At 37.4% G+C, this 10747-nt stretch overlaps 1 protein-coding gene across 3 annotated transcripts in view; it reads left to right on the top strand.

The window, feature by feature from the left end:
• Positions 1-10747, top strand: part of BTBD9 (BTB (POZ) domain containing 9) — a 433633-nt gene that overhangs the window by 66075 nt on the left and 356811 nt on the right. For all 3 annotated transcript variants that reach the window (XM_014545711.1, XM_014545709.1, XM_014545712.1), the window contains exons 3-5: positions 1165-1528; positions 2549-2813; positions 10002-10221. In XM_014545711.1, coding sequence (XP_014401197.1) covers positions 1165-1528; positions 2549-2813; positions 10002-10221 — 849 coding nt within the window. The remainder of the gene's footprint in view (positions 1-1164; positions 1529-2548; positions 2814-10001; positions 10222-10747) is intronic.

The following is a 10747-nucleotide window of genomic DNA, read 5'->3' as shown; positions in this document are numbered from 1 at the left end:
ATAAGTTCTTTGGTTTATCTCTCCTTGTCCCCCCACCCCTACATTGAGGTATGTCAGTCTGTTCCTGTACCTCCATGCTTCGGGTCTTATTTTGTTGGTCAATTCATTTTGTTTATTAGATTCCACAAATAAGTGAGATCATGTGATATTTGTCTTTCTCAGTTTTTATTTCACTTAGCATAATATTTTCCAGGTCCATCCATGCTGTCCCAAAGGGTAAGAGATCCCTCTTTTTTTACAGCTGCAAAATATTCCATAGTGTAAATGTCCCACAGCTTTTTTACCCATTCATCTACTGATGGGTACTTGGGCTGTTTCCAAATCTTAGGAGTTTCAACTTTTTTGTTTTAATCCTCACCCGAGGATATTTTTTCCCATTGATTTTTAGAGAGAATGGAAGGGAGGGAGGGAGGAGGGGGAAAAAGAGAGAGAGAAGAGAGAGAAAAATCGATGTGAGAGAGACACATTGATTGGTTGCCTCCTGCATGGGCACGACCGGGACCAGGAATTGAACCTGCAATCCAGGTATGTGCCCTTGACCTGGACTGGAGCCTGTGACATTTAGGTCTAGGACCAACATTCTAACCACTATAGAGTTTTACTTTTTAAACTGTTTTATTGGCCTTTAACATGTTTATATTGATTTCACTGTTCCTCTCAAAAGAGCATTTTTAAAAAAATGTATTTTTATTGATTTCAGAGAGGAAGGGAGAGGGAGAGAGAGAGAGAAACATCAATGATGAGAGAGAATCATTGATTGGCTGCCTCCTGCACATCCCCTACTGGGGATTGAGCCTGCAACCTAGGCATGTGCCCTTGACCGGAATCGAACCTGGGAACCTTCAGTCCGCAGGCTGACGTTCTATCCACAGAGCCAAACCAGCCAGGTCAAAAAGCATTTGTATCTGTCTATTTAATGACTGTCTTGAGCTTTCAGGATATTTCATTAGTTCACTTATTTATAAAATTAATTCAAAATAGTTTTCAAGGTATTTCTCTTAGTTTCTTTAGAGAACTTCAAATGATTACTATGCACTTCTTTACCTGAATCTTTATGTCATTAAACAAATTTATGTTTGTATAATGTTGATACTTGTAACTTCATGATTTTGTAGCAAATCTTACTTGAGGTTTTTCTCGTGCATTTTTTTCTCTGACGTGCAGAGCATTGCTATACGGTGGAATGCGAGAATCTCAGCCAGAAGCAGAAATCCCCCTCCAGGACACCACTGCGGAAGCGTTCACGATGCTACTCAAGTACATCTACACTGGGCGGGCGACACTGACGGATGAGAAGGAGGAGGTGCTGCTGGACTTTCTGAGCCTGGCTCATAAATATGGATTTCCAGAGCTGGAGGATTCTACCTCTGAGTATCTCTGCACCATACTCAACATTCAGAATGTCTGTATGACTTTTGACGTTGCCAGTCTCTACTCACTGCCCAAGTTAACTTGCATGTGCTGCATGTTTATGGACAGAAATGCTCAGGAGGTGCTCTCAAGCGAAGGCTTCCTCTCTCTTTCTAAGGTGTGTCATTGTCTGCAAGAAACTTACAGGCATGCATGGTCTTGTTTATATCTGTCCAGTAGAAATGCAGCAATGGACTAAGAAAAAATAAAAGTCAAAGGTGTGGAAGAGGTTGTCTGTCTAGCCACCTGCCTGTGGCTACTGAGACTAGATCATATAAGAGAAGGACAGATTGCTTCTGTTTTCTTTTAGGTTCTTTTGGTAAATTCCAAGTACAAAAGAGACTGTGATGCTAGGTAGTTGTTTTCAATGTGGTCTTGCATACTGCTTTTTGAATTTGTATTTCTTTGATAAAGAGAATAATTCCATTATGAGAGGGAAAATTCATAAGGGAGATCAGATGTGTTGCTGTATGTCTCTAAATCAGTTTTTTTTTCCTGGTTCAAAATTCACTATTAATGGTGTTTTATACTGAATAATAGCCAGAGTAAAACTTTTTTGCTCAAATCTTTCTCTGAACCTTGGTGGTTGTCTCTCTTTTCCCTTTCGGTGTTCCTCTTAGGACCTGAATCTTTTGAATGAGAACACTTACTAGTATTTGGAAAGTTACACATTTTGTTTTGAGTTTAAACTATGATTTTTATTACCCTACTTTATTTTTAGAGACAAGGTCTTTGAGGGCTGCACCAGTGTTGCTGGGGTCAGTCTGAAAATCTGAGGACCAAAAATAATGATAGCGCAGTAATACTGTGAAAGAAAAGATTTTGAATTTTAAATGCTAGATGTATCTCTTGAAGAACATATATGGAAAGACAGCTCCTCACATTGATGTTTTTCTTCTTGTTTTATTAAAAGATGGATGCAGATGTGTAGGAAAGACTGGATGTTTGAGGTAGTGGTACAATATGCCTATAGGTATTCACACAGCCATGTGCAAGAAAGTACATGGCATAGAATATGGAGAGAAGATGGTCAAAGAGAATTAATTGTTTACATATAACTGATACTTGCAGTTCTGTTGGATACTGCACATGGTTGAGCTCCATAATAACTGGAATTTGTTCTTGTTATCCTTTTCAGACAGCACTTTTAAACATCGTATTAAGAGATTCATTTGCAGCTCCCGAAAAAGATATTTTCCTAGCCTTGTTCAACTGGTGTAAGCACAATTTAAAGGAGAATCATGCAGAAATCATGCAGGCTGTGCGTTTGCCTCTGATGAGCCTCACCGAACTGCTCAACGTTGTGAGGCCTTCGGGACTGCTGTCTCCTGATGCCATTCTGGATGCTATTAAAGTTCGATCAGAGAGCCGGGATATGGACCTCAATTACAGAGGCATGCTCAGTAAGTACCTGTTCGTTCTAATCTCATCAAAAGTTTTGTTTGCATCGCGTGACAGTCTCAGCTATGAAACTACAGTGCAAGTATATATGGAACATATGGGTCTAAGAACATATAGCTCTGCTCCCTATGGAATGCCTTTCCCTATAGTCCTCCTGAGATTGCATAGCTGTTGTAGATTCCCAAATAGTTATTTCTTGCCACCCTTGGACAAATTTTCCAGCTATTCCCTAGAGTGTAAGCAATAGATATTATCCTCAAAACTTTTTCTTCTTTCTCCAACAAATCAATGCTAACTACATGCTATGTACTTATTATTTTAGGCAGCATGAACATACAGATTCTAAATAACAATAATAATAGCTAAACATGTATGTAGCATTTCCAATACTTATGTGGTGTTTTTTCTTAATAAATAAAAACAATATATTGACTGTCTGCTGTGTGAATTGGAGTGAAAGGTAGTCGAGAAATCGTATGGTAGCTGCAGGGAACAGGTTTGGAGAGGTCCAGGAAGGGATTTGGAGGTGCTAGAGAATAGTACTAGATAAGGTGTGGGAGGATGGGAGGCGGAGGGTAACAAGATAAGTAATTTTATTTTATTGATTTAGAAAGAGGAAAGGAGGAAGAGAGGGAAAGGGGAAGAAGGGAGGAAAGGAGGGGGGGGGAGCGAGAGAGAGAGAGAGAGAGAGAGAGAGAAAGAGAGAGAGAGATTTGTTGTTCTACTTATTTATACATTCACTAGTTGATTTCCTGTATGTGCTCTGATTGGAACCTGCAACCTTGGCATATTGGGATGATGCGCTAACCAACTGAGCTACTTGGCCAGGGCCTAATTTTAGACTTTCTGAATTTTCATTTTTGGATCCCCTTACATAAACTCCTTTTTTCCCCTTCTTGCCCTAGTTTTGATTTGAGGTGCTGATAGAACCTGGTATCTGGGTTCGTTATAGGGCTAGGCTTCAGACATTGCTGCAGGAATATGGAAGTGCTCAGGACGTTTCACATAGTTACTGGTAGCTTGGAATTGATCAGCTGCTCCTATAGTTGTCAGAGCTGGGTTGTAATAAACCCATGAAATTACCATGAAAGGGAGTAATTCAACCAGTTGAGGGATACTTGGTTCTGGAATGACATATGCAATTATTCCTCTTTAATGTTAAGCTATTTATTTTGGAATAATTCAGTGGGAACCCAAGGAAGAGATTATACAAATGTTTGGGAATCTGTTATCTAACTTCTAAACTTGAGAAATGATTAAGTAGCGGTCTGTTTTTCTGACTTTTAAATTATATGACTAGTAAAATCAATAGTATAACTACTAAGGAAGCATATCACTTTCCCATCAGATTGTAAAAAATAAGTTATTTTCTAAGTAAATGTTATCCAAACATTTATATCATTATTTCTTTCAATAGATTTCTTTATTGTTAGGAAAAAAAGGGTCTAAAGTTTCAGAACTGTTCCTGAGATTATTGTTCTGGAACAATAGTTCTGCTTATTTTGAAATCATTGGACAACTTGTTTGTTTTTTTGTTCTTTCCTGGGTGTGGGTTCTTTGTCTTTGGGAACTTTTCATGAATTGTAGAGAGGTTCTTATCTTGAGACTAGGGATTAATATCATTTTTCTCATTTTTTTCTTTTAGTTCATTAATATTGGTTGCTGAGGGGTTTAATTCTTAGAGCTGCATATCTTGGAGGGTTTTTACCAAATTATAGTGCTTTTTACCCTCTTAAAAAAAAAAGAGGACCCAAAGGATGTTTTAACTCACCAGTGATGGTTAATCTTTCAGGGAAGCTGGTTTAGACTAATTTTGTACATATATAATGATGAGCATTTATCTATACTCTGGGGGAAAGGGAATTAACTTTTAATGATAATATTTTTTCCTTTAGGGTATTTAAGCTACTTGTATTCAGACCATTCTCTTAATGTTTAGTTTTGTCTTAGCTGTAGAGATACTTATTTCTGCCTTGAAAGTTAGTGCTTTTTCTATTCAGACTAAGTTATACTTTGTTTTGCTTATCTCAGGTTTTAGACTTTGGGAAAGAGAACAGTAAATTCTTGTTTCTTCATGTTTATAGCAAGATTTATATTACAACTTCCATCCTCAGGATTTTTTTATTGAGTAAAAGTCACTCTGTTCATAGGACTGCTAAGTTATTGATTAATATATAAATGTGTGTGTGTTTAAATCTGTGCTGTAGGTACATGGCAACATGTACCTATTCCCACAGTTTCCATTAACTCAGACTAATGGAGTTTGCAACTGTAATATTTTAGTTGTTGCTTTTTGGCCTAGACTCCTACTAGACTGAGCTTCTTGAGGACTGTAATTATATCTTTTCACTTGTTTTCCAGCACCTAGCATAGTGCTGAATAAATGAATGACAATGAATTCATCCCTTCCTTTTAAACTAGAATTTAAAATTTGTCTCACCTATCACATAAAGACAGCAATAACAAAAATGAGTCATTAATACTTTTGAAACTCTTTGACTTCTATTATTATTGTATCTTCCCAACTATAGTTTACAGTATTTTCATCTGTAAACTAGGGAGTTCACAAGTCATCTTTACTGAGTATTCCTCTGTGTGGTAGTTGAAATCTGATAGGAGCTCTTATCTCTATTAAGTGGTGAGTTGCTAGAGGGCTGAGTCCAGCACAATGACCAGCACATAGAAGGCTGCTTAGGAATTTTTTTTTCTTTAAATTAATAGGATTAAGGTCCTTTTCAGCTCTTATATGTTTCCACTAGAGGCCCAGTACATGAAATTCCTGCATGGGTAGGGTCCCTAGGCCTGGCCAGCGATCAGGGCCAATCTGGGCCTTCCGGCTGCCCGACGGGGCCTCCCTTCATTCCGCGCTGCCCCCTGGTGGTCAGCACATGTCATAGTGCACAATCGAAATCCTGGTCTCCCGGTTGAACTCCAGAGGGGACACTTTGCATATTAGCCTTTTATATATATAGATTCTTTTTTTTTAAAATCTTCAGTTTTTAAAAAAAATATATTTTTATTGATTTCAGAGAGGAAGAGAAGGGAGAGAAAGATAGAAACATCAATGATGAGAGAGAATCATTGATTGGCTGCCTCCTAAACGCCCCCTAGTGGGGATTTAGCCCACAACCCATGCATGTGCCCTTGACTGGAATCCAACTGGGGACCCTTCAGTGCACAGGCCTACACTCTATCCACTGAGGCAAACCAGCTAGAGCTATCTGTTTCCATTCTTTGATCTTGATATGTAAAGTTACTGAGTGAAATTGATGCCCAAGCTGGAACCAAAGTGCTGATCTGACTTATGAGGCCCGTGTTCTTCAATAGAGTCTCCAGCCTGGATTATTTTCTGTTTCTGTTTTGTGATGTTTAAGGACCACTGTTGTGCCTTGTGGAAAGGAGGAGGCCTGCAGAGAGTGGAGATAACGGAAAAGTTAAGATGAGACAGGAGTTGTCAAGAAAGTCATATGTGATGATATACTTGCTGGGAGGGAGGGTTCATCATTCTTCAGGGAGTAGAAGATGATTTAGGGAACAGAATCTGGAAAAGAGATTGCAGTCTGCAGAGAGCTGAGTGTGAATCCAAACGATCCATCAGGGGTGAGCAATGGCCTCAGCCTAGATGTAACAGAGAGTTCAATAAAGGATGGTTAAGAATGTAGGAGGGAAAGAAAAACAAAGTCAAATAACCCAGCACCACTCAGATTTTGGCATTATGTAGCTAGGGGCAGGTCCTGCTCCATTTCTCCTTAGTTTTTCTTTCTAGTAATTGGCTTGTTTCTGCCTAGCTGTGAAACTTCAAAACTTAACTTTTCCCCTAAATGCTTATAAAATGCATAAAAAATGACAAATGTAAAGAAAACTATTATTGTTATCTACTAGCTCCTTTAATCTCTCACCCCGTATTTTTGAGAGCTTTTTTTCTCTACTGATAGACAAATATAAATAATAAGAATATTTATGGTTTGAATTATTTTATTATGATTTGGATTTTCTCATGTTTACCTTTTGTGTTAAATTTATCATTTAGCCATAGGTTTTGTATTTTTATCCTGTGAGGTACTCTGATTATAGTTACCATGAGAGAATTGCCACTGTAAATGTTGCCTGTTTTGAAATGAAAGATACTTTTGGGGAATCTATATCAAAAACAGTTAGAAAAGTTCTCAAGCACTCTTGAAATAAACTTCAAAAGACAACTTAGACTTCTGGTAGAAGTTTCATTTCAATTTTAGACCTTTCGTCACAGTCCCTTGAAACTCTTGTGCCTAGTATGTTATTCCTAGCTTGATAAGTGAAGAAGCTTATGTTTAGAGAAAATCAAAGGGTAATGCAGTTTCTGAATCTGTTGTCTTGGCCCTGACTAGTGGTGTCAGAACTGGAGGAGGTGGTTTCAGTGGTCGGTAGCAGCAGACTTTGGACCCACCTCTCATGCCCAGCAATAAGGGATTATTCAGGTTTCTTCTTACCAACTAGTTGCACATCATTGATATTTGAAAAGCACAAATTTGAAACTTTTGTTTGTTTGCTTGCTTTATAAAGTGCTTCATCTCTAGATTGGAAGCGTCAGGATGCAGGCCTTTCTGTCTAGTTCACTGAGCTGGTCCTAGACACTCACATGGTATGGGGTACAGAACAAGTCCACAGTAAATATTTTGTGACTCATCAGACTCTATACTTATACAGTACTTTAGCATGTACTTATACAGTACTTGTAGCATGACCTTCACAGTAATCTTGTGGACGGTTGGGCAAAGTGTTATTTTTAGATGAGAAAACAGATTCACAGAGACCAAGTGGTTTCAGGTAGAGCCTGAGTCTCAAGGTTAGGTTTTCTCACTTTGTCTAACTTTTAAAAATATATCATACTATCTGTTTCTTTCCTCTGGGCTTAGGTCTCCTTAGAGGGAAGGGGTTAGAAAGAGGGGATAAGTATGTCCTTCCCATCAGAAACTGTTCATGAAGGAGGTATCAGAGCAGGGCCCCTGAAGACAGACCGCCTGGTTCTCATTGTGGCTCTAATACTGGCCAGCCGTGTGACCTCGGTCAAGAAAAGTCCATCTAAACTCCTGCCCACACTTCCCCATCTGCAAAATGGATGTAGTAGTAATATTACACTTCAAAGGATTTTGATGAGAAGTAAGTCAAAGGAATTAATAAGGTTTGTTAAAGAAATGAAAAATAAATATGAAGAATATGTATGATTACCATGAGCTAATAGAATTTAAGAAGTTATAAATCTGAGGCACTTAAACTTCTGGTGGTAAGAAGTTGAGCGGGACTAGGTTTTGTTTGTTTTGTGTCTGAGTTGCCTTAGTCTTTGCAAGTTAACTAAACCCATCCCAATTGCATTCCAGTTGCACTTAGTGTCTCCCAGAGTCATTCTCTTACCTGTCTTCATTTGAAAAAATTTTTTAGACTCCACATTTTCCAAGTGAGCTGCAATAATGAATTACCCCCTTTCCCTAAGAGCCTAATTATGGCTCATACTTGAGTCTATTCAAATCACATAGCCCAGATGTATACATACTGTGAGGCTTCACTATTTACTAGTATTTACTGTGTGTAAACTTGCTTAGTTCTCTTATTGTTGCTTTAAAAATTATGGCTCATAATAACAATAGCAGTCTTTTCTTAGAGTTTACTGTGTGCTTTGCAAACAACATCTCATTTAATCGTTGAAACAAAAACAAAAAATGGAAACACCTGGGGAATAGATACTGCCCTATGGAGAAATTTAAGTTCAGAGAAGGTAACTTTCCCAAAGTGATACACTCGGTTAAAGGTGGAGCCCACTATTTAAACTCTGACTTTGAAGCTCAAGCTCTTGATGTCTACTTTATGCTGCCTCAGGTCTCTCCATGGAGAGTGTCGGTTTTAGAATGTTAGTTCCTGGAGTATGGGTTCCAGATCTGTGAAGCAAAGTGTGCATAGAGGACTTCAGAGTCTCAAGGACAGTGGACACTTAATAAATCTACTGTTGGAAAAGGGAGAGTGTTTAATTATAACCACAATACTGACTTTGATGACAGACTATCTGAATTTTCATTTTTAAAAATACTCAAGTGAAAAAAAAATCTTGTTTTAGATATATTTTTGTTTTTCAGTTAGATTGATTGATTTAGCTCATCCATGTATGACCAATAGCTCTGTTGTATTGGAACCTCTCTTTTTCTGTTATTTATTGAGATGTCTGACTTGTCTGCTCTGCTTTATACATTGTGCTCAGTCCAGATGGCAGGTATAGGGTCATCTTAGATCAAGCATTTCAAACTCAAAGGCTAACACGGGCCAAATAAACAGGTTTAAGTTTATGTGGGCTGCAAAAAAACAAAAGCTTCAATTTTCATAGAAAATAGGTTTATTTTGATAGAGACATGCTGAATACAAAGGGCTGAAATAAATGAGTAATCATTAACAAAATAATAGAACATTTTAATAAAAATTAATATTTTTTCTTGAACATTCACTTACCAGATACTAAATAACTGCACAAATTAATAAGCGTAACACAAATAAACCTATTTTTCTTGTTCTCCAAAAGCGAAATATTTCTTGTTGCGCACACCAAACAAGTCAGTACAAAACTAATGGCATGGCAATCGCTGCTAAAATATTCGCTGCTACTATTAGTGGAGAGAAATGGTGCGCCTGCGCGTAAGGCGCATACGGGAAATGAATGCAACACAATTATAGTCATCAGTCATTAGCGAATGTTGTAGTTTGTTGTTAATAATTATGTATAACAGGACATTGTAAAAATTAAGTTAGGAAATTTTTATTAAAACGTTTCTTACATACCTTTATATTGGCTGGGCCGCAAAATATATTCGTTGTGGGCCTTGAGTTTGACATGCTTGTCTAACATGCTGTTTTTGTCTGGTACATATTAAATTGAAACTGCTAATAGAAGGAACTCAGCAGAGCTGATTGTTTGTGCTAGTACATGTGTTTTTTCTAGTATTATCAACTTTTTCTTAATAACATTAGTTCCAAGCAGTTTGTGGCTGTGATGGTGCCATTAAATTTAATCCTCATAGACATTGCATATCTTCTGTTTTCATAAGCTTGTCTCTGCCATTTTAAATTAAATATACATACTAGAATCCTAGGATTTGCTTTTTTCCCCAAGTTATAGAGTAATTTCATAACTAACCATTAACCTTGCTTTTTTGTATTTTTAACTGTAGTACCAGAAGAAAACATTGCAACTATGAAGTATGGAGCCCAGGTTGTAAAGGGGGAGCTGAAATCTGCCTTACTAGATGGTGATACTCAAAATTATGATTTGGACCATGGATTTTCCAGGCATCCAATTGATGATGACTGCCGTTCTGGCATTGAGATTAAGCTAGGTCAGCCGTCCATTATCAATCACATACGTATACTCCTGTGGGACCGAGATAGCCGGTGAGTCTGTCTGACTTGGAGAGAAACGAATGTTGTGTTTGAGTCAGATGACCTAACTGTGTGGTCATCTGCTTTGGTTTTACAGATTTGATGATTTATTTCTTTGTGATCACTTGGCTATTTCTCTTAAAGTTTTGTTCTGAGGAAAGAGTTAAAGGGTTTATTCCTTTAACCCCTCCTCCCCCCCCTTTTTTTTTTTGCTTTTTCTGCTTATCAAAGTAATGAATATGGTTTTTTTGTGGAAAACATAGAACATAGAAAATCACAAAGAAATAAAAATTGCTAGTGATCTCACCACCCATTATTAATCTGTATATATCTAATTAGTGTTTTTGTTATGCGTAGTATCTCTCACACATACACAAAACAGAAACCAGTGAAACCATATAGTTTTACAAAATATAGATTAGATGTGTAAAAAGCTAACTTCACTTAAAAAATATACATACATATACATATATATACATATACATACATATACATATACATATATATATATATATATATATATATATTAGAGGCCTGT

Source organism: Myotis brandtii, unplaced genomic scaffold (assembly GCF_000412655.1).
Source record: "Myotis brandtii unplaced genomic scaffold, ASM41265v1 scaffold420, whole genome shotgun sequence".
Lineage (NCBI taxonomy): Eukaryota > Metazoa > Chordata > Mammalia > Chiroptera > Vespertilionidae > Myotis > Myotis brandtii.
The sequence above is the reverse complement of the archived record's forward strand: the minus strand, read 5'-3'. Positions and strand labels throughout refer to the sequence as shown.